Genomic DNA, 25,791 nt, shown 5'->3' on the forward strand with positions numbered 1-25,791 from the left:
AGACGAGGTGTGGTGGGACACTGGCACAGGTTGCCCAGAGAAGCTGTGGCTGCCCCCTCCCTGGAAGGGTTCAAGGCCAGGTTGGATGGGGCTTTGAGCAACCTGGGCTAGTGGAAGGTGTCCCTGCCCATGGCAGAGGGGGTGGACTAGATGATGTTTGAAGGTCCCTTCCCACCTAAACCACTCTCATGTGATGCCACAGCATGCACTAAGAGCCAGAGTGTGAACATAGGCACCAGAAACAGCCAGAAGTTTGGTAACATGCAGGAGAACCACCATTTCTGGTAGATTTCCCTCCAAGATAGCATTTCAAGGGTTGGCAATGACAAGAGGCCCCACAGAATAGCTCGCATCCCAAATGCACTAACTGCCATTTGTGTTTTGACATCTACACTGAATAACCAAATAATTCACATGTCAGTATTGGGCTTTAACATTATATGTAGGGTAACTGCCTCAATAAACATTTTAATTTAATATTTGAATGAATCATGCTCTATATTGCACTGTGACTTGTCTGCATTTAAGAAATGCTGTGTGCTTAAAGCTACCATTTCTATGGATTTGTTGCTTTATTCCTGATTCTTTGATTTCCTTCATCACTCAAGCTTTTAAGTCAATTGCAACTACATTTGGCACCCAGATTATGAGCTCCCCCAGAACATTCAGCTTTTGTTGATTGCCTGTATGGTGGCTGCAAAACAGGCCCCCAGTCCTGGGTCTCTGTTGATGATATTGAGCCTCATTCCCAGTTGTAGAGCTGGATCAAGTTATATTAAATAAGGATTTGGACCAACTCCCAAATCCTTGCAAAGTGGGATGCTGTTAAATAAAGTATGGAACACCATTCCAGAGGGCTGTCATTGGAGTAGGTACTGGTCGTGCTTTATTTACAAAATCCAGAGATTTGTACACAGCAATCTACAGGACAGCATAGGGCTGGTATCAGGAGGATAAAGGACATGCTCAGCAGGAATTGAAGATGCCAGCAAGGAGTCATCTCAGTTCCACAGGGAACCTGCTTCCTTTTGACTGAGGAAGCCACCAGACCCCTCCAGGAAGAAAAAGAAGAAAAGCAGCAGCAATAACCAACCCAGGCTGATGTTGCAATTTCTGTTATCATTGAGGCGTGGGAACACAAGTGATTGGTGAAGGAAGAAAGAGGAGGCCAGCAGGGTTTCAGCATGCCACTAACGGCCATCCTGCCTGGTTCTTTACTTCCAGCGCCCGCCAACCTTGCCCTTGGCTCCTGCCTTCTTGCTGCTACAATAGGAAAAGAAAGAAAAACATGTCAGCACGATGGAAGCAGTGGGGCTCTGTGACCACTGTGCATTCTGACTCTTAGATTAGGTTCGAGCTGCTTTCACTTCTCACATGTTGGGCACACCTGCCATAGAGCACATCCTAAGAAAAATATTGTCAATATTGTGGAAAGAGATTCCTCCGCAGGCTCTTAGTGAAAGGCCAGGATGTGCATGCCTGAAAGAGGTGGACCCTCCCAGATTCCTGCATTATCAGGACAGAAGTCCAGGTGGTCTCAAAAGTAAATGACAGGCCTATCCAGGCACAGACTTGATGATCTGGATTTTAGGATTTAGAGCTGTTTCTGGAGAAAATTCCCTCAGAAAATTCCCCAGATGCTCTAATCATCTAGTCGCTGAGGAAAAAAGCTGAGCAATAATTTGAATACAACTAAGAATTGCTTTGCTCTAGCAAAGGCAGAGTGGCTTCTTCCTTATATCATGAGAGCGAGAGCCTCCAAAACAGTCCAAACAATTTTTTAGGCCTCCCCTCATAGCAGTATCCCCATCTTGCTCGTGGTGTGTGTGTGGGAGCAGTCCAGCTAAATTCTGCACGCAAAGCACGTGAGGCAAACTCTCCAAATAGTATCTTCTTGCACACAGAAGGGCAATCCTACATGCAAGCCACTTACCTTCTGACTGAGAAGCAGGCATGCCTGGAGTCAGAGAGGGGCCACGTGTGAAGTTAGTTGAGTTAGATTCTGCACTGGCTCCCATAGGCAGCACCTTGGCTTTTGGGGCTCAGCACACCACCAGACCTTTCCGTCTCACACACACAATGATGAGGCTGCTTCTTGAACCAAAGCACATGCAAACTGGGAGCAGGTCTTTGACATGGCAGAGCATGGGGTTGGGGGCCAAGCACAAGGTTGTGGCGCCTTGCTATCAACAGAGGGGCCTTCTTCAGAACCACTGGTTCCTCCAGGGAGCAGAAAAAAATGTGGATGACACATCTGGGGTGATTCTTGCGGTGCTGCCCCATGGATTGGTTCAAGAGCACTAGCCATATTTACAGAAGGATGTAGCACAGTGACACAGACGTACACATAATGGATACTTTACCTTTTGACCAAGTTAGATTTGGTCTATTAGAAAAAATGACATTTTACATGGGAGACAGCGGAGCGTTTTCTGCTTATCTTAAATTCATCTCAGTGTCCTTTTTGCCAGCCTTTCTGCAGGTTCAAAACCCAGTATAAAAACTGCATAGCTCCTCAAATGAAGGCAGAGTCCTTTTATCTCCACAAGTGCCTGTGATGTTTGATGTTATGCCTAACCTTTAGAGTGTGCTTAAGGAGACTTAATAAATCTGAAGCAAAAGGATCACTTGATCCTTGTATAACACATTAACAGGCATTGCTTTGGAATGATACGGTCTAGTGCGGATAGGAATTTAAGTACACAGAAATCTCATGAGCTGTGAGCTTCTCAGTGCAACCTTTTCAAATGATGTCCTGAGAGAGTATCATGTCTTTTGGGGGAACAAGCATGCAGTAACGGTACAGCCTGTTGTGGGTGGTGTGGTGGTGCCTCTCAGAAGAGCAGCAACACCCAGACAAACCATGGCATCCTTCTGCAGCTGCACATTCTGCTGAGGTTTATCAGCCTACAGCCCTGTACAGAAAATACCATGGGAAGGTCAACCCTTATGTTTGGCATCTACAGAGAACTGAGCCCCCAGTGTTACATTCATCTGATAGGGCAGGGTGGCTTGGGGAAGGGGTAAGGCAGTGTCTGGTCACTCCCATCATCCAAGAGTGTCACCAAAGACCACCGCTTCATTCCTGGCGTGGCTTTGCTGAGAAGATACAGAAGCACAGTGAAGACTAGATCCCATCACTGGAGAGCTTGCCTCCCTTGCTTCCCTGCCGTTCCTTCTCTGTGTCTGTTAGTTTTCTACATGTCCTAGCCCCCAGGCTTCGTTTAGCCCTGGTCTCTCGTAAGTTCACTGGGAACACCTAGAATAGTTAAATATATAAGACTCAAAATATCTAATGAAATAGAGGTCTTGTGGGGAAGGAAAGTGGGAGAGAGATGAAGAGTGAAAAGAACTCACAACAGTAATCCCATGATGTTAGTCTTGTTACACACCATTCCTTACAATCTTAGCAACCACTTGGTTACCCTTCGTAAACAAGGGTTGTATTCCCTCAAGTATTCAAAGCACCTCAGTCAGGTGTTTGAAAACCCCAGCAATAAACAGATGGAAATTTTGCAGACATGGTGTGAATATGACTTTTTTTTCTTGTTAGCTGTTACATTCACTTCAGTTTCCCCTTCATTTTCTCAATGTGAGGCAGGATGGGAGTTGCCCTTCCATCTCTAGCCTCATTTCATTGCAACAAGAAAATGTCGGTGTTGAGGCTGAAGTGACTACTTTGAACACTGAAAAAATATCCCCAAGCCAGGAGCTAGGAAGGGGATATAGGTACTTACTGCTTCTGAGCCTGATCAATCCGGTTCCTGAAGGTGACAATCTGCAAACAACATACATGACCAGGGTTTTTAGAGATACAGAAACCTTGTCCCCTCACAGAGAGGGGAGTTTTACCTGCTGAAGTGCTGGAAACAGGTGCCTGTGGCAGGGATTAATACTTCCCTTGAAATAAAATCTCACCCTTGCTTGAAGGAGAGAAATGTTGGTCCTTGGCAATAAATCTGCAAGCCAATTTCACATGTCAAGGGACAGAAGAGCTAGAGTTTTATAACCCTTATTAAAAGATTCCTGTGTATACAAATTAATCTCCTATGAACTCACATGTCAAACTGCAGGCAAGTGAACTGGAATAAGTGTCACCCTGGCCACCTGGAAAGCTCTTGGATGACTCCATCACCTGTATGTGTCAACCTCACCTTCTCACTCTTTCCTTACTCCTACACATTAGGAAGTATGCAAGCTCAAAGAGTTTCAGTGGTCTTTGGATGGGGACCTCAAGAGTGGAAGATGGGTGTCACATTCTGCTGGACTACCTTTGCTGGCTGGCAGAGCAGGAGGTGAGGAGCTTACAGCAGTCACACGCCTAATAAGATGACTTTAAAAGGCACTGAAGAAGAAGATATGCAAGGAGAGCTTCAACAACCACAGAGGAAAAGGTTGGAGTGGGGGCTCTGAAGACCTTCCCAAGCTCTGTTGATGACTGCAAGCCACTAGAGAGTCTGTTCTACAAGACGGAGCGTCTCTTTGTTTAGCCATGGGTAAACTGCATATTTCAACCTGATACATGGGAAAGCAAACACCTACCTTGCACAGGATGAGCACCTTATGGCCTGACTTAGCACCTCAGTCCTGGACCATAGCCCTGGATTTGCTACTGAAATCTGGGGACTCTTCCAGCTCAGGTACCGGAAAAGCCCTCAAGAACTAGGGTGTGATAGAGAGTCCTCTTTTACCCCATCACCTTCTCATTTGTAACCACGTCAGGGTTCTACCTATTTTTCCTGGAGTGGAAAAATGCACTTGCCAAGACATATGCATTGCTTCTGCTTTTGGTGTAATTCGGAGTCCTCCACTGGGTCTGCAGGTCCAAGAACTGATGACCCAACATTTGAATATTTAAAGTGGCACTTGAAATTCCCCACGTGCAAAACAAGAAAAACAAAATTCATACATCCAGGTTGGCCGAACAACTGGTATTTCCTGGCTCTTGTCTTTCCGTGGCAAACAGAAACAAAATGAGACTGAAACATTAGCAGGAACAGGACACACAAGGAAGGAAAGATCAGCAGATCACCTGCTTTTGTACTTACTCATGGAAGTTTTAATATCTGTTGCAGTGGTTTAAATTATTTTTTGCAACCGAGTATTTTTCCCAAGTGTGGAGGAGAACCAGCTGTCTTCAGTTTGACCCAAGGACTTAAGACTTACCTTCAGTGATAACTTTGTGATAGTGACTATAACACTTACTCTCCAATGAAGCACCAAAGAGCAACAGACACTAGAGCTAAAGAACAGCTCCACTCCTGTGTGTCTCAGTTCCTTCCTTTGTCTCTCCCTTGCATCCTTGCTTGTGTCTCCTTCATTCCCTTTGCTGGTTTTGCTTACCTTTCTCCTCACTTTTTTTCCTGCTAGCATCTTCCCTTTGTTCTTCAAGTTTTCTATCCCATCTCAGCTGTGCATTTTCCTTCTGCTTTGCTCATTCTTTGTACTTTCTCTCCTTGCTTTTCATCAGCAGGCACCCATCTCTTTGTTTATGCAGAGGTTTCATTACCATAGCATGTACGTCTCCCCTGGCACTGCCTTAATTCCTGTTTTTCCACACCCAGTTGACCTGTTATCCTTAAGCTAGCCCTCTCCAGTATTTTGGATCTGGATAAGCACGTGCCACAAGGTGGACAGTCTTTCCAAACCCCATACCATTCTTTTGTGTGAAATCCAAGCTATTACACATGCATCCCATAGCTTCTGTGTGTATCCCAGATGCATCAGGGTGACTTGCCCATGCACACAATACCAGAAGTTTGGATAGGGAATTATTTTAGAGATGGTCTAAGTGGGTTGCCTGCTCAGTTCTTTATCTACATCCCTGTTGGACCCTGACTAATCTTCCTAAATTACTGCTTCATCTCTTTTCAAAGAATGGAAGGGGAGAGAAAAAGGAAGTGAAGGGAGAGACACCCAGTTTTCTCTTTTCTTTCTGCACTTGGAGCCAAGTGCCAGTTTCTGTCTGGCACCTAGTCTCTGACCATGCGGCAGGCTCATGCATTTGGTAGCCTTTGCTGCTGCTGTTACACAGGCAAGTTCATTGTACTTACAACTTGGAAAGCTCCTGCAGCCTGCAACGCATTGTTAAAATCTAAGAGAGATTGAGATAGTTACATTGGTGTTGCTCATTCCCTGTCAGCATGTGTCTGTGTGATTGAGAATTAAAAGGAGAGTGAGACAGGCAGAGATCCAGTAGGATTTCTCAGCCACTGAAACTTGACATGGGTGAGTGCTGCCCTGTCCTGTGACTGTCTGTGAAGGAAACGTGTCCACTTTCTGTTACCATATGACACTTCAGTCAGATGTTCCTGTCTGGAGACAGTTTTCAGTGACTCCAGATTGCTCAGTCCACAAGGAATCTGTCTGGGATGGGAATAAAACTTACAACATTCAAGTGTGAAATCAAAGATGGATTTAAAAATATTAGTTTGCAATGCAGATGAGTGAATTGAGAGTTACTGAATTTTTGGGCCACAGTTACCTATAGATAAACAAGAATGAACAAGGTGTGTTTGAGCAGAGGGTGGGGAGACCATTTGCCATTGGGATTGTCTTTCCATGGGGCACTGAAAACCTTCTATTCAATTTCAGCCTAAAATGTGAAATCCAGTCCAAGTATGTACATCAGGGGAGTGCAGTTCCAGGTGTCCTGTCTTGCTCCTTAAATATTGCAAAGGGGCATTGGAGACCCAAATGATGCTACCACATTGCTTTTGCCAGAGGAGTCCGAGATTTTTACATTTTGGACCCAGGGCCATTAGTGAAACGGCTTCTCAACTCACCTCGTATTTTTTCCTCTTGATCTGCTCTGTAAAGTCATACTTTTCAGTCTCCAGCTGGTATAACCAGTCCCACAGTTCCTTAGCCTTGTCCCTGTGTGTTTATGGGCAAAGAAAGATGGGAGAAACACATGACATCATATATTTTCTATGGTTTTCGCATCACTAGTAATGAGGCTTTTTAACGTTTTATTTAATGCAGTTCACACATCTGCCTGCAAGCCCTTTCCATTCTCTGAAAGCTACTCACCATTGACAAGGTCACATTTTTCTCACCTTCTCACCCGAGAACCTTTTAGACTTGCACTCTTGCACGTGCTACACACTAACATATTTCCTATAGATTTAATTTTCTGCCTCTTAATGAAAGAAAAGAGTCCAGGGGAATCAGACAAGAAGGAAGGAGTACTCTGAAGGCCACCCAGATGAGCAGAGCAGCTGCCATTGTGCAATCTCACCTCTTTCAGGGCAGAGGTGAGCCAGCCTCATCTTTCGGTCGTGTAAACTCCAATATGTGGAGTCCAGACTATCATCTGATGACTGCTCTGCACCAAAGCACTCAGCTCCCAAGCCTCCAGCCTCTGTGGAGATCTGTACTCATACCTTAGCAGCTCAAACTCACCCCTGGGAATGCTACAGATACCAGTATGTAGGTTTGTTCAACTAATCTCAGAGCTGGGTTTAAAGTTTGTACCTAGTCCTGTAAATAACTAATCCTAATTAGTAGGAGAGGCTAACCAAACTATGCCAGGGGCATGGCTAGATGGCTACCAAACCATTTCAACAATTCCACACATCCCCATTTCCCCTCCATTCTCCAGAAAGGCACAAGTTAACATTGTCCTGTACTGAATTTCAAGGAAGGCCGTCTCCTTTACCTCATTTTTTTCACTAGAGAAGACCCCAGGACAGTAAGACCAAATTTCAGTGGATTACATTCAGTGAGCTAGGATAAGCATGTTACCTCAGCTTGTCTTCATTCAGGTGGTCGATGTTCAAGGGCTTGCGCCTCTCTGCCAGGACCTTCTTCTTCGTCTCTCTAGCTGTTTGCTTCTTTCCTCTCTTCTGATCAGCCTGTTTTCAGAACATCAGTTAACATCAGACTGTAGAAATTCAGGCTGAATGAAACAATTTCAGTGACAGAGCATGTAAGACAAGCTGCTAGGGATCCAGAAGAAGTAAAGTTGAGCTGTTTTCTCAACTTGTAGTGAAGACTGTTCCCAGTCAACCCCATGGTTTAACGTTTCCGTATTTTGTCCACCAATCCATGCTTTTTACCTTAGCCAGATAGCTGCTGTATGTGGCACCCATGGAGGACAGAGCCTTCTTCTTCTTGAGATCATCCTCAGCTTTTCTCTTGGCATCTTCTTCCTCTCTCCGTGCCTTTTCCTCCTGTGGAGCCACCACACAGAAGCAAGTTACTCTAGGGGAGACTCACATCTTCCCCAGAAGCCAGTGTCACTGCAGGGAATGTGATCAGATAAGCATGTTGATGAGAGCTGGCAACTCCTGTTTCCTGCCCTTGCTTTAAGTGGGTGGTCATTTCTTCTTCAGATCGAGACAGGCAGAACCTGTAGGGTTTTTTCTATCTCTAGAGATCTCCTCCAATTTGATGCTGAGACAAGGAGAGAGATGTAAAGACACTTACCGCAAGCCTTGCCTGACGCTCCTTCTCCTTCTCAGCCCGGATTCTCTGTTGCTCTGCTCTTTCAGCTCTGCGCTTCTCCTGCAAGAAGCAGTGGCAAAAGCATTGAGTCATCATTGTGGCTTTATCTACCTCCAGTATTACGCACCACCACCAAGAGCTTTGGTTTGTAGCAAGTGAGCCACCTACTCCCTTGGCAGAACAAGCAGAAGGGTCTCGTGTGGAATTCCCAGATGTAAAACAAGAGGCTGAAAGAGGGGACAGATGTGAAGAGAAGCCATTTGGTGGTGACTTGAGCAGTCACTTCCATACATGGCAATACAGCTTTCTGCCAGACAGTGGGCTAATGGATTCCGCTTCTCATCTACAGAGGATCTCTCGATCTAGTACAGGGAAATGGCAGTACAAGGACTCACAATCCTCTCCTTGAGGGCAACCAGCTCTTCCTCTTCCTTTCTCCTGGCTTCAAAGTGGCTGTCAATCAAAGCCTGCAGTTCAATCAGGTCTTTGTTCTGCCTTTTCTTTTGGATGTCCTAGAAGAGCCAGAAATTGCATTAAGTAAGCCCTTGTTGCTCTAGAAGCATACCCTGGACATTCCCAGCAGCCTGCCTATACAGAGAAACAAAAGTAGGAAGTGTCTGCAGATACCCATGGAATTCTATGGGATTAGCTTAAATGGCTGTTGATGCAGGTCAGAGACAGGCAGAGACTGGCCCAGGCAACAGTCAGGAGCCCAGAAGGGAACAAAATCCACATCTCCCATTTCCCTACATCGTATTTTATCCCTGGCTTTGCTTAGCTACCTATCTTTGCATAAACTTAGCTGCCTCCTCTCTGCTTTGGGAGATGAATCTTACCTAGAAAATGTTGCTGCATTTTTGGGCAAAGCAGATATTTCTGTGTAGATTTTCAACACCAGAGGTTCTTATTTTTTTGTCAACTTTCTAGGAAGGTATTTGGATCTCTGTTCATTATTAAAATTCTGTTGTCATTTTAGGTGCTGTTTCTCAGCAACAGATGTATATAGGCCTGCTTTATTTCAACCTGCAACTTTCAAACCAATTACAACAATGGGACAGGGAATCTGAGATCTCCTAAAACACTTACTTTCTCCTTTCTTCATGTATTGGCTTCAAAGATTCAAGGAGAAAAAAAGAAATACATGACTTTAGCTTAGTCACATTAGCAATAAATGCATCCAGAGAGTTTCAGGGAGCAGAGTAGCCTTTCACTGAAAACAGGCAGCAAAGCATCCATACTTTTGTCGTTGAGTTTATCCTCAGCAATATCCAATACAGGAGGAGTTATGTGGGTTTACACACATGCGTATGCCTCAGGTACAGGCAGACAAACACAGCCAGGCTCAGGAATACTTACATCAAAGTCTACTTTCTCACCCTCCGGTATTTTAGGAGCAGTTAGTCTGCAAAGAGTCAAAAACAAAACAAACAAAACAAAACAAAAAAAGGATTTTCATCTTAAAGAACAGGCAGCTTTTTAAACAGCATGTCCTGACCTGACCTGCCCTCAGGAACGATGATGACAAGGAGGAATGTTGATGGAGATACAGAGGGGTAAAACAGCAAGTCAATGGAAAACTACTCCAGAATAGCACTAAGGACCATTGTCCTCCCTGGAAGGTCATGCAGGGCAGGGAGTTACCCCTAAAAACCCTTTTCATTCCCAAAGCCTGTGGTCATTCCCTACCACATGGAAAGACAAGACTGTTGGTGGAGTGTTGCACAATCTGTTCTGGGAAGCTGGTGGAGTGGGAAAGTGCTAGGATCCAGAGCCAGAAGGTCCATAGGAAACCTTAGTTGAGCTCAAGTCAGCCCAGCCCAACATTTACCACCCTTCCTACTGTCAGCGGTCCTGGATGGATGGGTAGTTTCCCAGTCATGACCTCTCACAGAGGATTTACTGTTGAGCCACCTACATCTTGGGATACTGTGAGACTGCTGTATCTTGGACAGTTCATGAGTCCTCTGACTCTATCAGGAACTGGTCTTAAGACCCTGGCCAGTAACTACTGCTAAGGCATCCTCTGGTAGAAGCAGACATCCTGGAAAGGCATGCAGGAAGAGCTGGATGTTACACGAGGGAAGGTTGAATAAAGGCTTCTGGTGGCCATTTGCCTAATAGACAATCTAACAGCTTCTGCCAGAGCAGAAAAATGATGCCAGGGTTTTGAAACTCCCTGCCCTTCATACTTACTTTATTCTGGGCTTCTCCTCTGTATTTGGAAACATGGAGCAAAACAAGAAGGGAAGAAGAGGGAGAACAGTTAGAACAACAGAGATCATGCCAGCTGCTAAAGTAATAGGAGGGAAGGGAAATTAATCTTAGGGGAAACATCCCAGAGAAACTGGTTAAATCTCAAGCGCTTCAAAAAGAAATACACACACTCACACACCCCTTTTGTTAGGAGTGAATCTGTTTTTACCCTTGAAACAGAACGTGGCAGAAAAGAATCAAGAGACTGTATAAAAGTCCCCAACATAACATCTGGAAAGCAACAGTTTCATGTAAATGCAAAATTATTTTTCTCAAACCATCCTGACTAAAGCTCCTGACAGCTGGGCTGGAGGGTAGAAGAAAATGTTGCCTTTTTCAATCAGCACTTCTTTCACTAAAGTTAACCTGAATTCACAGTCATGTCAATGATAACTAGGCTTTGCCAGGTTTGCTCCAATGCCTCACATGGAGGCCAGGAGGGAAAAAGCCTCATGACATACATTATCTCCAGGTTCATTGACTCCTAGGATAGCTTAGGGCACATGTCCCTGAGATACCTTGGTGCCATGGGGGAGATACTTATTCTTCTGCACTGTGTGGTGCTCCTCAAACCCAGCTTGGAAAGGCCATTCTCTCTTAGCAAGCATCCTCTCCTGCTGAGGTACATGCAGAATTCCCATGGCCATTAATGGGAATGACCTTTGCATCTCCAGGAGAGGTATAATGCCCTGATAGGCCATGCCATCACAGAGGCTGTCAGCTTGGGCCCTGTGGCAGTCAGAAGTGTTCCCCTGCAACAAGTGACCTTTTCCTGGCTCTCAGAAATATGCTGTCTTACGAGTTACTTCCTTAACATTTGTCCTTGTGATCAATTCCCCTCCCTGCTATGCTTTTAAAACTTCAGTTATTAACTCCAGTGTAATGCCAGTAAGTTCAGCACGGTTATTCTCACAAACAGAAGTAAATTAAACCCAGTCTCACAGGAACCCAGGTTGACTTTCATAACCACACACTACATTTGAACTTTCAGAGATGCTTCTGGATTCTGCAGTACAAGACTCTCCCTGTGTTGGTTCACTGGGAGGAACTGAGGTAAAAAGCTCACAGCCTATTGAATCTGGTTTAAAAACCCAGCTTTGTAAAATAAAAGTAAAACCAGCCTCCCTTGGGAGTGGGTGCATGAGCCCTGCTATCCATATCATGATACAGAAAGCTATTATATTATATTTTTTCAAATGATTATTTGCATCCAGCTGTTTTGGGACTGACGGGGGAAATTGGGAACAGCAAATGGAAGAGAATAGGATAAAATAAAATGAAACAGTATAAGAGGAAAAAATAGCAAAAACTGCTACTGGAAAATATTTAGTGAAGACATCAGTTGCAAGGATGCTGGATAATAAAAAAATTGAGAAAGTGTCTGGAAATGGGTTATTGAGATAATTAAGAGAAAATACATCATAGATGTGTAAAATACATCAGAAACCAACCTCTCCTTTCTCTCACACTTTCTCATACCAATTTCAGTAATGAAATTTTGGGGGGTAGGCTTTTCTCATTTACTGCAAGAATACTGCTTACCAAAACATATCTGAGTTAAGGCCTCTAGATGCTAGAGTAATGCTAACAAAATATACAGCATGTAATTAGAAAAGTGTTTTAGAGCACATGTATAAAGGAAGCCACGAATTGCTGCTAAAGAAAAATACCATTAGCCAACAGCGTTCTTCTATATTTCTCCAGTTATTTTTTTTTATTGTTTTGCTTTTCAAATAGCCAGTGAGCTTCTTAACACATTAGTTAAACTGGGTTTTTTAGCTAAAGAGAGGAAAAGTCACGATTAACCAGTCCATCAGGGATGTTATTCACCCAGGATTCCCTTCCCTCATGACATACCCAGATAATTTTCGGAAACATTCCTGTTTAGCTTAAAGCTGCCGGTTAGTAACACTTCAGAGAGAGGGGAAAAAAAAGGAGACAGGAAACGACTGGTTTTGTTTGTTGATGGTGGTTGCCAGGATGGACACCTGTTTGTCAATAACTGTGTGTATTTGGTTTCAGCTGCCACCAAATCAGCACTTTAAACTTAATTAAACCAACAAACAATTGTAAAAATAAAAATGAAGGTTAGTTGTTCTTGAAATAAGAAATCATAGTTAGAATATTTAAAGGTACCTCCAGAAAACCAGAAAAGGGGATAACAAAGTAATAGGAGCTTTTATTAATAAACAAACAGTAATAAATCTGTCCTTTGCAGTGCATGACCCAGCACTGGTCCATACCTTATGCACCAAAACCAGCCCAGGAATGTGATTTATTTTGAAATGTCCCTTCTTTCAAGACACCAAGTCAAGGAACTGGGCCAAAATTTGTTGACAAGCAGGAATTGTCATAGCAAATTCCTGTTCCTGTGGTGGATTTTGACTGAGTTTCTGGTCATTCTGCCCATGAACCATGGGGCTGTGACAAAATCCCCATATATAACCCTGCCAAAAGAAGGCAAGAGCCACTGGAAATCCAAGTTCACTGCCCTGGTGATTAGAAAGTCTCTGAGTTTCTGGTTTCCAAAAGGGTTAACGTGGGAAGAGTACACACCACCATAAATACAACCTTGCTTTCTCCTGCTCAACCTATGAGATATTCACACACTGCTCCCCCTCTCTGTGAATCCATCTGAACTGCCTTTACTTCATTCAGAAATTCCTAAAAACCCACCCTTAATCCCACTCCTCAGAGGCAACATATCTAACTCACGGTGTGTCCTTGGGAAAAAAAAATCAATATGCTATTAAAAGGAAAGAAAGAGAAAAAGGAGGAGAGACACAGGGTCAGAAAGGTCCTCAGGGCATTTCCCTAAATGAGAAAGAAGCCTGAAAAGGGAGCAAGAAAATTAAAACAAACAAACAAACAAACAAAAAAATCTACAAAAGCAAAACAAAACAAGGAAACAGAAAATGCAGAGTGGTTTCAAGTGGTGTTGGGCTTTGTCTTTCGAAACAGCTGGCCAGGTGTTCTAGGGCTTGAGGCAGTCAGAACACAACTTCAAAGGCCTGTAAAAGTCCATGAGAGTCTTTCTATACATTTACACTTGTTCTGAATTTGGCCCAAGGAGCCTGAGTTCTCTTGCCCTCATACAAGAGCAAAGCTGACCCTGCATACATTTAGATTTGGACCTTTCACAGGAGTCTTGTCCCCACCCATGTTCTCCAGCACCCACTCCACCAAGTATTATGAACACACTATCTTAAGCCTGTGTCCTGCCCCACCAGTCTGAATAAATTTATTCACATGCTTGATGTTTAGCACAACTGTAAGTGCATAGCTGCAGCAGAAGTTTAAATATCTGTAGATTCGATCCTGGAGACCATGACCTTCTAAGGTTGTGTGAGGAAGGCACATCTATGCAGGGCTCAGCTCCATTTTCAAGCATGCCACTGTGATTTAAGAGATACTTTTCTGATTTGGGGGGGGATAGAGAAGGTTTGCTGATGAGAGCTATGACAACAGGTTCTAGCTAAAAGGCAAGTCCAGAGCAAGCTTCTGGAGCTCGACTTTCACCATCTACTATAGTAATGAGGATGTACAGGATTCTCAGTGCAACAGTGCCCCCCCAAGGGTGATTGGATATGCACAGTGAGCGATTCTTTGCGGCAGAGATGTTTTGGCCCAGTTCCTGAGTTTAAAATCAAGCAAGGAACAAAAACAAATACAGAAAAAAGAGTGAGATGTTAGAAAGATGACTTTGTTGCCCTAAGACAACACCAAGCTACCATCATAGTATCCGCCTTCTTCATCAGCTGTAGGTTGAAGGATAAAAGCAAAAGAGAAGAAGCACAGTAGTTAATCTACAATCTCCTAAGAACAACTGTCCCCAGTCCCTCCCTGCTATGCTGGGAACCTCAGACTCTCTGGAGATCAAACAAGGAGAAAAACCACCTTTTTAGTGATTAGCTTTGGCAAACATATGGCCCTTTTCTCCATGTTCATCCAAAGCCGTCCAGAGAGACCATTTCCCTCCCATGCTCTCTTTGCTCTTGAACAAGGGCAGTGTTTTTAACACTGTTTCCCCAGCACTGAAAAAGAAAAAGGGTGAGAATCTGTAGGTGCATCACATACCTTCTTCATGGGTTTCTTCTGCTGGTGTCATGGTGCAAGCAGTGGTGGAAAGACAGGAAAAAGAAAAAAGAAACAGAACAGATGTTTAAACCTCTTGGAAGCCTGAGAAAGAGACCAGGGAATGCATGAAGGGGGAAAAAAAACAAAGGAGAAAAAAAAAATAAAGGAATTAGTGAATTAAGGCAGGGAGAAAAGGTATCTGGAAAGGCTGTCAGGAGTTAAAGATGCTGTAAGTTTAAAGTAGTAGTAAGCGTGGAGATTAAAGGAGAAAAGGGCTGCAAGTGATCATTGTGGTTAATATTTGTTTCTCTTGTTTTGTTCTCTTCTACCAACCCAGGACTCCTGTTCTCACACACACACACACTCTTGCGTTGCAACTAGGTGGAGTAAATCAGAAGTCATGTCACATACCTGGCTCATGAACTTCAGGTGTGAAGTGTCATGGAACAAGATGCGATGGAAAATAAGAGAATGAGAACGAGAAACCTGTTATTTCACACACCAAATGAGCTTTGAGCCAAAGGGGAGGAGGGGCAGAGAGGAAAAGGGGAGAAGGGAACGAAGTTAAGAAGTAAACCTGAGGTAAAGTAAATTAATTACATTTGAAATAGCATATAAACAGAAGTCGCAGGACAGGAGAAGAATTCGGTCAGGTGAAACAGACATTTAAAATAATAGTGCAGTGCTTAAAAAAAAACTTCTGAGCATTGTATGACATAAAGCACAACCAGACAGCACAGTGTACCAAGGTTTACCTTGATTTGAAATATGCACATGAACATAGTCTGCACTCTCACAGTGCTATTGGATCCATCCTTTTCTACAGCAGTATTTCAGTTGTTGGAAATAAACACAGCGTGCTTCGGAAACCTACTGAAATACCTGCTGTAACTCAGCATCAATGTTCAGCTAACTTCCAAAGGAGCTTGGGGGTTTTTTTTCTAGATCTATGACTCAGGCCATTTTCTTCCTTGAAGACAACTTTGATGTCTGTATAAATCTACTGCTGTTCTTCACACCCATTTGCAATGTAGAATTACAAATGGATTACTTCATAGGAAGAAAAGGTTCATTAAAAGTCTGTGCAGGTCTACATTTCATTCTTCTGTTTTTTTGGCAAAGCAAGAATCTATCAGCAATGCGGATTTGCAGGGCAGATTTTGCTTTTCAGCCATACACACACCACCAAATATTTTGTAAAGCAGGCATAAAAATAATGCAAAATCTCACAGTATTTATATTCCCTGTGTACAGTCAATGGGTCAAATTCTGCCCAAAGATTTGAAACAAAGTTTTCCCTGTAGAAAGAAACATTCATTCTCATATCGCAGTGCAGAATTTAACCCATTCCCACAAGGACACTTTTTGCTGCTCTACTCTTTCACAATAGTATTTGTGTTCCCCTAGTATTTAGTAAAATTTTCATGCAACGGGTAAGTTTCCTCCTTAGCGCTGATTACACTTCACTGAGGAAAAAAAAAAATTAAAGTAAAAAAACAACCACCCCAAAGGCATGCAAGTTCCAAGCTATCATTAACAGATAAGTTATCTCCTGTCACCTTGTATTCACTTCCCACACACACCATCCCAGCAGACAGACACTGGGGAGTTTAGAAGTTAAATCACATACCTGGAGGGGGGGCTTCATTTAGTAGGAAGTGTCAGGGGAAAAACATAGGAAAGGAAGATAAAAGAATTAGAAATAAGTTATTCAGGAGGGGATCACCTCAAACTTTGGTAAGACTGGGTTGAAGGAGTATTGTTTGCAGACTAGGTTATAGGGACAGAGTGTTAATAATGAGTGGAAGAGGAGAGTAATTATGGTGGGGTGTGAAGTAGACAGGGAGGGATGCTATAGAAATGAAAGATAAAGGGAATTTGAACGCTGATGAATTGCCACGGTTTAAATCATGCAAATATATAAACAGTGGGCAATTGTAGTAACACTGCTGATCCTTAAATTTGAAGGAAAACATACGCAAGAAGAGAGTTTTACAAGTGTGCAGTGTAACCTATGTTTCAGCTATGCACATGCCCTTTTAGCTATCAGAGCAGCTGCTGCGTGGAAGTACTGCTCTGGATGTATCTCTGTGTTTGCATCTGAAGCTCCACCATCTAAGAACCTCCTCTGGCAGGTTTGGGGCTTCGCTGTGCAGAACAGAAAATGTCTGAGTCTACACAAGGCTTGTCTCTCCTGCAAAGGAGTAGAAGCCACTTGAGCCTGCGTGCCGGGATCCTGCTGCAGGCAATGCCTGCGAGTGGAAGCAGCCTGTGTTTCTGCAGCTCGGGTACCTGCTCTCTGCCCTGGCTGTGGTGTAGTCATAGCCCTAAAAGTTTTCAGGGGCACCAAAATGTTTCTTCTAAGCTTCTTAGAAGGTGATTCTTCAGTTACAAACAATAATTATACTTTCCTACAGGGAAAATAAATTTTGGGGAATCTTAAGAATGGGTTGATTCTTCATGACCCTGGTTTTCTTCAACATCTTGAAATTTCTATGTACAGGAACGCTTCAGATTAATACATAGGAGTTTAGATGTTGCACACATGGACTTGGTTAGGTGGAAAGTGTCAGCAAAGAAAAATAAAGGAATTACAGCAAGAATCAAACAACAGCAACAACTCTGAACTTGTGCAAGCCAAAGCTCTGACTTAGAAGATGTGTTAGACAAAGACAGCATTAATAACAGAGAAACTAAATAATCAGTGATATGAAAAGCTGGGACAGCCTCCCTCTGACTTAAAAGTTTTCTTTTAAGCTTGTTATATTTACATCTTTTTTATAAACTTTCCTTTTTGTTACACTTTATGTTACAGAAGGAAAAGAAAATGTGGGGAGGCTGTAGGTATGGCTTTCTTGTTAATCAGATGACATTAATACCTGGTGTTTTGCACAAATTCCAAGATTCAAGACCAACACTCAAGTAGTGAGTAGCAGTTCAATAAATACCAGGGAAAAGAGGTACAGAGGCAGGCAAAGCAGCTAGGATGATAGCAATGACCTTTAACTTGTGTTAACCAAGGTCAGACAAACCTCAGGAGCAGATAACAGACCAGAATGAATATGGTTAAAAGGAGAAGAGAAGGACATGAAACAAGAAGCAGCGAGAACAGGAGGGAAATGAGAAGCAGCACACAGATGAATGTTGAAGCGTTAAGTCATGCAAAAATCAATCAGACAGCTTTCACCTCGCTTACTTCAACCCTGGCAAAAGTACTGATCTCGTCTAAACTAAGAGGCTGGTCTCCCTCTGTGGACAGCAGAGTGACATAGCTGGGATGGGCAGCTGCTGAGATGTGACTGCTTTAATAAAGCTACTCCAAATGGCACAGAATAATTTTCACAGACAGTTTAGAAGACGCTGCAAGTTCAGTTTCTGCTTTTCCAGATAATAAACATTATAACATTCCCATACACAGTGTGAGGATGGCTCTGGGTCCAGTCAGTGGCTAATACACTGAGATATTTGTTTACAAAAACGTTATTACATTTTTCATGCAACAGTTAGCTCTTATCCTCATTATTACGCATCACAGAGCAGAGGAAATTGTTACTGGTGGAAGGTGTAAGGAAGCTGCAAGTTACAGTTTATCATTAATATTTGATTTATATCTGTTTTCTTCCACCATCTTTGAATTCCTGAGTATAATATTAGAGTTACTGGTATAATTTTGCAACAGAAATCATAGTTTCAATTAAAATATTACAAAACTCATGTAGATTTAGCTAAGATTTTGGTTAAAAAAATATAAAAAGTTTCACAACCATAGAAGATTGCATAGATATTAACATCTCTAGAATGAAACTTTTTCATTTTTTGCCTTGTGACAATCTCTCATTCCAGATTTGTTCTTGCATTACACTATATATACCCCACATTATCCATAAAGTCAGTGCTTCAGTAGCATCTAAAATAGAATTTTCATTTCAAAATTTGGAGATCTTCCACAGAGGAAAGAGGGGGGAAAAAAAATGTTGGAACAAAATGTTTTGTTGCAACTAAATTAAAAAAAAATAATTTCAATAGCTGCCAAACAAGACATTCCTCCTTTTTGTTGTTGTTGTTTGTTTGAAAAGTTTCCATTTTGTCCCAATTCAGAACATGACCCCATTGTGAAATTGCCAAGTGCAACTGAATTTCCAGCACACAATAACCCTTCACATTGACGCAGAGGAATTCAGAAGTCACATACCTGGTTCATGGACTTCTTTAAGAGGGAAGTAGCAGGGAAGGAGATGCAAAGAAAGATAAGAGAATTAGAGCAAGAAACAGAGGATGATTAAAAAACCCTTACACTTTTTTTAGCCAGGGTTGAGGGGTTAAAGGGATAAAAACCATTAATAAGATTAAAAGAGAAATAGAGGGTACATATGGATGTCAATTAGAAAATTACGGAGAGGAAGGACAGGGGATGTTGGGAGATAAAAGATGCCGATGACTAACATATATTCATAATGTTATAAATCAAGTACCTTTGGTTGACAAAAATATGTACTTGTATTTGAATCAAGTTCATTACCCATAGGCTTGAATATGCAAAAAGCATATAGACAACCTGTTCTTATTCATGTGCATAGAAATCCCAGCCTCTGCGGAAATCAATGGGCTGGAAGGAGCTGGCATTGATTTCCTCAGTGCCCAGGATTTCACCACGGGTGTGCAGGACCACACACCAACGTGGGAAGGTAAGTACGAGCACATCACTGCTCTCCAACCTGCAGGATAAATTATTTGAGGAAGGCCTAGCTGGGCATGCAGAGAGGGGGACGCAGAAGGGCGACTGAAAGGTAAAGGGGTTGGGCTGGCAAGCTGTAATAAGCATTGCTAATCACACAGATTGCTTACCAGATCTGGACTTTAATTCACATTATAAAATCAAGCAAAAATGCAACCCTGCTACCCCCATTTTTGCATAATGCATATTAACCCAGAAAAATACCAATGGTTATGGAAAAAGCATGCAACTACATCTTTTCTCTGAATTAGCATTTTCTGCAAATACGCTGCAACCAAAATGATGCTCCTCGGTCCAATCCTTAGCCCGACAGAAAACTAGGTGTGACGTGGTGCCCCTTGTTGCTCATGACTCCAGATGTGAGTCTCTCCACAGCAGCAGACATTGCTGCAAAATTGAGTTTTGTCTCTGCGCAGTGCCGGGGGGACAGGAGGAAGAGGTACGTGGGACTGAGGGGCATAGCATTGCCACAGGGCACGGCTGTTCCACCTCCAGCCCTGGTGCTGGAATTATTTTGGGAACACTATCCCCATACCAACTGGTATCCAGACATCAGAGTGCTGGGGAATATATAAGCAATGCCCAGCCCATGCTTCAGGCATTGTTTTCAAAACAGCAGTTAGTACTTGTTACTCATCACGCCTCTTATCCTACGAGAGCGAGAGCGAAGCAACCATCAGCAAGTGCGCAGAGAGATATTTTTGCATCCTCTCCTCTTCAACCACCTCCAGAATTCCTGCACGCGTTACTGCTCCAGACAGAAACAGAGGAATTCACAAGTCATGGCACATACCTTCCTCATGAGCTTTAGCGGGTGGGAAGAGTCACAGAGCAAAATGCAAAGGAAGACAAGAGCATTAGAACCATCAGAACAACTTTTCACTCGTACAAAATGGAGGGGGAGGGAAAGCCTGAGAATATATTGCAAGTAAATAAAATTAATATGGATCTGAAAAGCACTACTAGAAGTAAGGCTGCAAATGGTCTGAGATATTAAAAACATAAAGCTGATTTAAGAGGCCGTATCAGATGACATTTGTCTTATATGCACATTCCTGCAGTCCTGCATGCAGCCCGGAGCAGCATGCCATTTCACAACCCTGATGCTCGCCCAAGGGGATTTACAACCTCAGGCCAGCAGGTTTTTGGTGGCACGTGTCTGCACATGCTACTGTGAGACGGTGGTCTAGAAACTCCGTCGCGTGAAGGAGAAAACCATCTTTAAACATTTGCAAAGCTAAAGCATCAGAATTATCACCGGTTCCTCTGTACAACAGGGTTTAAGGTGAAAAGGGGCATGTGGAAAGGCTATTGTAAGAACACCAGCCAGGTGAAGGAGGGCAAATCCTCTCCGCAGCGCTCACAGGCACATCTGCACATCGTCCAGAGGCCTGACCCACCCTGAATGGTCCAAAATAAGCCTCCCAGGGAGACCCAACCAGTCTCAGAGTGAAGGCTTTTCAACCTTCATCCTTTTAAGAGGTTTACATTTCCCAGCAGTTTTCTTACTTCTTTTTCATGCAACAATTACCACATAGCATTGCCAGTGCATTCAATGTCACAACAGAACATGAAGGAAGAGAGTACAAAAACCAAAATGGTGGCAAGCTTTATTCTATATGAATATGCCTGTTTTTAACTCCTGCTTCTTTTTACCATCTTATGGCTAAACCAGAGCTTACTCAGAAAGACGGGAATTCAGGCATCATGTCACATACCTTCCTCCTGAGCTTCTTTAGGTGGGAAGAGCCACAGGACAGGATACAAAGGAACATTAGGAGAAACACATTATTACATGGGCTGATACTACACAGGCTAAAAACTCTGTTAAGCCAGAGGGAGAAGTTCTATACCAGTAAAGAATGCACTAATGGCCAGGTGGGGAAGGAATTTGAGGCATGTGTCATTGGGAAACAACTTCACCATGTGAAGGGAAGAGGCAAAAACATATCAGAGGGAAAATCTCACAGCAAGCTCAAATAATACATGCTGAAATTTCTCTCTAATTCCAGTTTTAGAGAAACAGCCTCCTGCCATTGCCCCGATGGACTTTATGGCGAGCTCTGCACATGGCAGGAGGGACAGAGACTGGGTTACTACTGAGCCAACACCTGTCGGAACTTGCACCGAGACCATTCCCATGTGTTAGCTGGCGGCAGAGCCGCTCATGGAGGAGAGGTGGAAAGCAAAGACAACAGAAGTGATAAGGCAAAGTAACTGTGTCCTGCTCCTCTCGCACTACCCTTGAATCCCCCACCACCACCAAGGAGATGGCGGGGAGCAATTCAGAAGGCGATGGCACATACCTGCTTCATGAGCTTTGTCAGGTGGGGAGCAAGAGCAATGTGATGGAAAACGAGAGCAGTTAGACTAAAGAGTGTGTGAATGCAACAGGGGGGTCTAAAAAAGCACAGGGGGTATGAAATAGAGAAACAGAGAAGGAGATGAAATGGAGACAGGCGACCAAAGCACGCACAGGTACAAGAAATGTAAAACCTTCAGGACCTGGATGCTGTAAAAACCCTGCAAACCACTCAGAGCAGGTCTCCCATGTCATTATAAATGGGTTTGCCCTTGTTTTAAATAAAACACAAAGCTTTGCAAACGAGGAACCAACACACCCTTTGGCTCCTCATACCTGGAGCACCACATCCCAAACCTCTCCAGTGCAAAGGGTGGGTTTCTGTTCCAGCCCCTCTTTTGCCCTGCCTGTCCCACCTTGCAAATGCCGCGTGCAATGTGGGCAGCCAGCTGGGGTTACTTGCCAGTGTCTACATCGATATAATTAATAAGATCTGCATTCTGCGGTATTATTATTTATATTATATATAATGTGATATATTACAGTCTATAAATGTGTAATATATACCATATACTATATATAATATTACATATTATAGAATATGTACTATGTAACATATGGCTACACACATACCTTACCACAGATGGATTTTGATTTCAAAATCCATCCGATCATTATCTGCCAAGCTACGTAGGAGAAACCAGTTGACATCTGATAGAAACCTTTCTGGCCAGACCCCATTTATTCCACGGAGGGCATTTCAAACACCTGGGGCTAAAAATCAGCCTCGGAGCCTGCTGTGGCTTGGATGAAGGGATGGTATCTGCATTACCCATGCTGCTCTCTCCCCGAAACCAGAACAGAGGTGTCCACACAGATACTCAAGGATATGGGGCACTCTCAGTGAAACTTGTGCAAGAGACAAGAAAAGTCCTCTGCCTGCAGATCGTTTGTCCCAGCACCTTTCTTTTGCCTCTTGCTTTCTTCTACCACCTTGCAAAATTGAGGCACACATCATCACTGAGCCCTGCTGCGGGAAAGAGGGGGGCTGAGAAGTTGTTTCACGTACCTTCTTCTTGAACCTCTTCTGTGGGTGGGAAACGTCACGCAGCAGAGGGAATGGGAAGAGAAAATTAAAACAAGAAATATCTTATTGAAACATTCTTGAGGTTTGCCAAGCTCCCAGGCCATTATGGGTAAGAATACACAATGATGGAATTACAGGGTGAGAGAGAATTAAAAATAACATTTTTATGGGCATATTATGGGGTTATAAATGTTACTGAAATATGGGAATATGACCGCAAATGAAAACCACATTAAAAAAGGCATCCAATATTTTACTCTTTATTAGAGCTGGCTATAATTTCCTAAAATTGACTTTTGGTGAATTTTTAACCAAAAATAAAATTCCTGCATTTCTTTTGTTACAAATCTGTTTCTAAAATAGCAAAAATTTTCCACCAACATTTACCAATTTTTGAAATGTCAAAGAAATTCCTTGCTGAATTTCAACAGATGGATCTAAACTCTGCAGGGTGTCCCCCTCCCTTTGAGAAATTTAAGCTTTTGGAGAGAAAGGAGGGGACTTGACACTGTTGTGACAAAAAAAAAGTCAAGCAATTCAGTAAAAAAGGTAGACCAAAACAAATGTTTGTTTCCATCTACATATATACATATATATAAAAAATATATATAAGTGTGTATATTATATACATTGTTTCTTATATATGCATGTCATTTATTTTATATATATATAAATGTTTTGGTTTGGTTTTTTAAACAAAAAACCAGGCTTGATTTCCTGCCAGCTCAATAAGTGACATCAATGTCCATCATTGCATTGATGTCTGTGGCTTGGGACTGGGTCCCAGCCACTGGGTATGAACCATTTGCTCTGGATTTCTTCACACACATTCTTTCTCCATGCTGAGAGAGAAAGAAAGCAGAAGCCATGTCACATACCTTCTTCCTGAGCTTCAGGTGGCAAGTGTCATGGAACAAGAAGCAACAGCAAGCAGGAAAATGAAAACAGAAAACTGTTAGAAACTGGTATTGGGGTGAGCTAAGGCCTGGAGAAAAACGTGGTTAGAAAGCAATGGAGAAAAGTTATATGGAAAGGAAATGGATGACTTTGGAAGAGAACTCAAAGGTCAAGCAAAAGTGGGGAGCAAGGAAAAGATACACCTCAAAGGAGACAGTCATGCAGATTAAAAAAAATAGGAAGTCACCTGCCTATTAATTTCATATTAATCATTACGTTCTTGAAACCCAAAAGTAGACAGTTAGGGAAGGAAGGAGAAGGGCAAGAAGTGCTTCTCCTTTAAGGAAGGCTTGTCTGTAGGAGCAACACCCTTTGCTTACTCTTTGGACATTTGGCAAGGCATGAAGGATGGAGCATGAACAGCACCTTCACCTCCCAAACTCTGCCCCTCTGGGCAGGACTACAGACACAAAGCTCTACAACACATTTGGCATCTCTATTTTCTTTTTTTTTTTTTTTTTGAGCCCTTGATCCACTCAGAACTGGGGGAATTAGAGACATAAGGATAATGTACTTTAGGGCAGGAACTACTGTGAGCATGGCCAGAGTTGCACCTCTGTTCCCACCGCTGCTGACAGGAATTAGGCAGTTGCAGCAGTTTGGGGGAATCCGTAGGGGAAAAAAGAAAAAAAAAAAGCAGCTGTGTATAAAATCCCCAAGATGGAAATTTCTCCACAGAGGCAAGTCTCTGTCTCAGAGATGGTCTCATGCCCTCCACATGCAAATATTCCACCTCCCAGTAAAGGGAAATGGACACTAAGAGCAGATCCTGGGAGGAAGCCTCAGAGTTTGGCCCTTGTCTCTGTCCCAGACACATTGGGGAAATGAAGGATGACAACTGGCAGCTACACTTGACTGAACTGAAGCCAGTGTGTCAAAAGTGCCCAGCAAAGACAGCGATACATCTCCAAAATTTTCCTCTCCCTGCTGCCTACAAAAGCTGAAACAACTCTGGTGAGAAGAGTTTTTCATGCTCCATCTTTCCAGATCAGCGGTCTTTTTCTTGCAGCTTGTCAGATCACCTTTTGCCAGCTAAAGGCGCGTTAAAAAACTTGATCTTTGCCAGTCAGTTCTCTGCCTCACCTTTTCATCCTGGGCAGCACCCTGTTGGGTGCTCCTCAGGAGCTGGGCAACCTGCTTTTCTTTTCAATTTCAAAATTTAAACTCAAGCCATGGACATTGCCAAAATGAGGATGGCAGGATTTCACCGACGATACGCTGTGTGGGCTCTGCACCAGTCCCTGCTCTAAAACATTCAGAGTTTACAGCCAGGTTAACTCCCAGCTTTACATCCATACCCTACAGCTCATACAAATACTGCGTTTCACCATGACATGAAGGCTCTGCGCATCACGGCCCAACTGGACAGGTTTTATGTTTTCTGACTGATTTACCGATCAAGTGTTTTAGATCATGATTAGCAGCAAGCACCAAAGAGAAGGGTGAGTTACAGACAAGGAAAAAGCAGGACCAAGAATCAAAGAAAGATAAATTACGTTCCAAATTTTTTTGTTACCTTCTTCTTCGTACTCCTCTGCATTGAAATAAGGAAGGGAAAAAAAAAGCAGACAAATCAACCATTGGCCTTGATGCATTGGTAGGACATTACCCATGGCAGAGCCCTTTGCACTCACGGGGATACCGAGCAAGATGGTCTCTGAGAGGCCGCTTCTAAAGCGGCAAGTAAAATAGCAAATAAAATGACTTTGAGAAAAAGGAGGAGGTATAAAAAGGGGAGGAAGGTGATATTGAATTTTTTGGGGGCAATGGGAACTCAGGTGTACACACATGTTAGAAGGAAGAAGGTGGCAGAGAGGGTCTCCGAGTATAAGAAAAAACAGCAAAGAAAAAAACATGCATATTTCTTGTATATATTGTGGGGATTTATGTTTTCAAGCAGAAAATATTATGTATACAAAAGCCTCAAAATAA

The 25,791-nt window shown here is 43.0% G+C and overlaps 1 protein-coding gene across 1 annotated transcript; it reads right to left on the reverse strand.

Moving 5' to 3' along the window:
• Positions 1-863: 863 nt before the first annotated feature.
• Positions 864-25,472, reverse strand: TNNT3 (troponin T3, fast skeletal type). Its single transcript, XM_074884486.1, has 13 exons — positions 25,469-25,472; positions 25,376-25,393; positions 22,885-22,902; positions 14,779-14,796; positions 10,642-10,660; positions 9,805-9,850; positions 8,844-8,960; positions 8,431-8,508; positions 8,061-8,174; positions 7,747-7,856; positions 6,786-6,876; positions 6,054-6,094; positions 864-1,263 (listed from the first exon to the last, which is right to left on the reverse strand). Exons 1-13 carry the CDS (start codon positions 25,470-25,472, stop codon positions 1,215-1,217), a joined length of 723 nt encoding a protein of 240 aa, XP_074740587.1. The 3' UTR covers positions 864-1,214.
• Between the last annotated feature and the right edge of the window lie 319 nt (positions 25,473-25,791).

This window comes from Strix uralensis, chromosome 15 (genome assembly GCF_047716275.1).
Source record: "Strix uralensis isolate ZFMK-TIS-50842 chromosome 15, bStrUra1, whole genome shotgun sequence".
NCBI classification, from domain to species: Eukaryota; Metazoa; Chordata; class Aves; order Strigiformes; family Strigidae; genus Strix; species Strix uralensis.

What these genes read in the sequence shown, in the direction of transcription:
- TNNT3 (XM_074884486.1), bottom strand. An exon ending in CTGAATGAAGACAAGCTGAG is followed by an intron (nt 6,877 to 7,746) that starts GTAACATGCTTA and finishes ATAAACACACAG; the next exon opens with GGACAAGGCTAAGGAACTGT. An exon ending in TCAAGAGGAAAAAATACGAG is followed by an intron (nt 6,095 to 6,785) that starts GTGAGTTGAGAA and finishes AATCTCTCTTAG; the next exon opens with ATTTTAACAATGCGTTGCAG.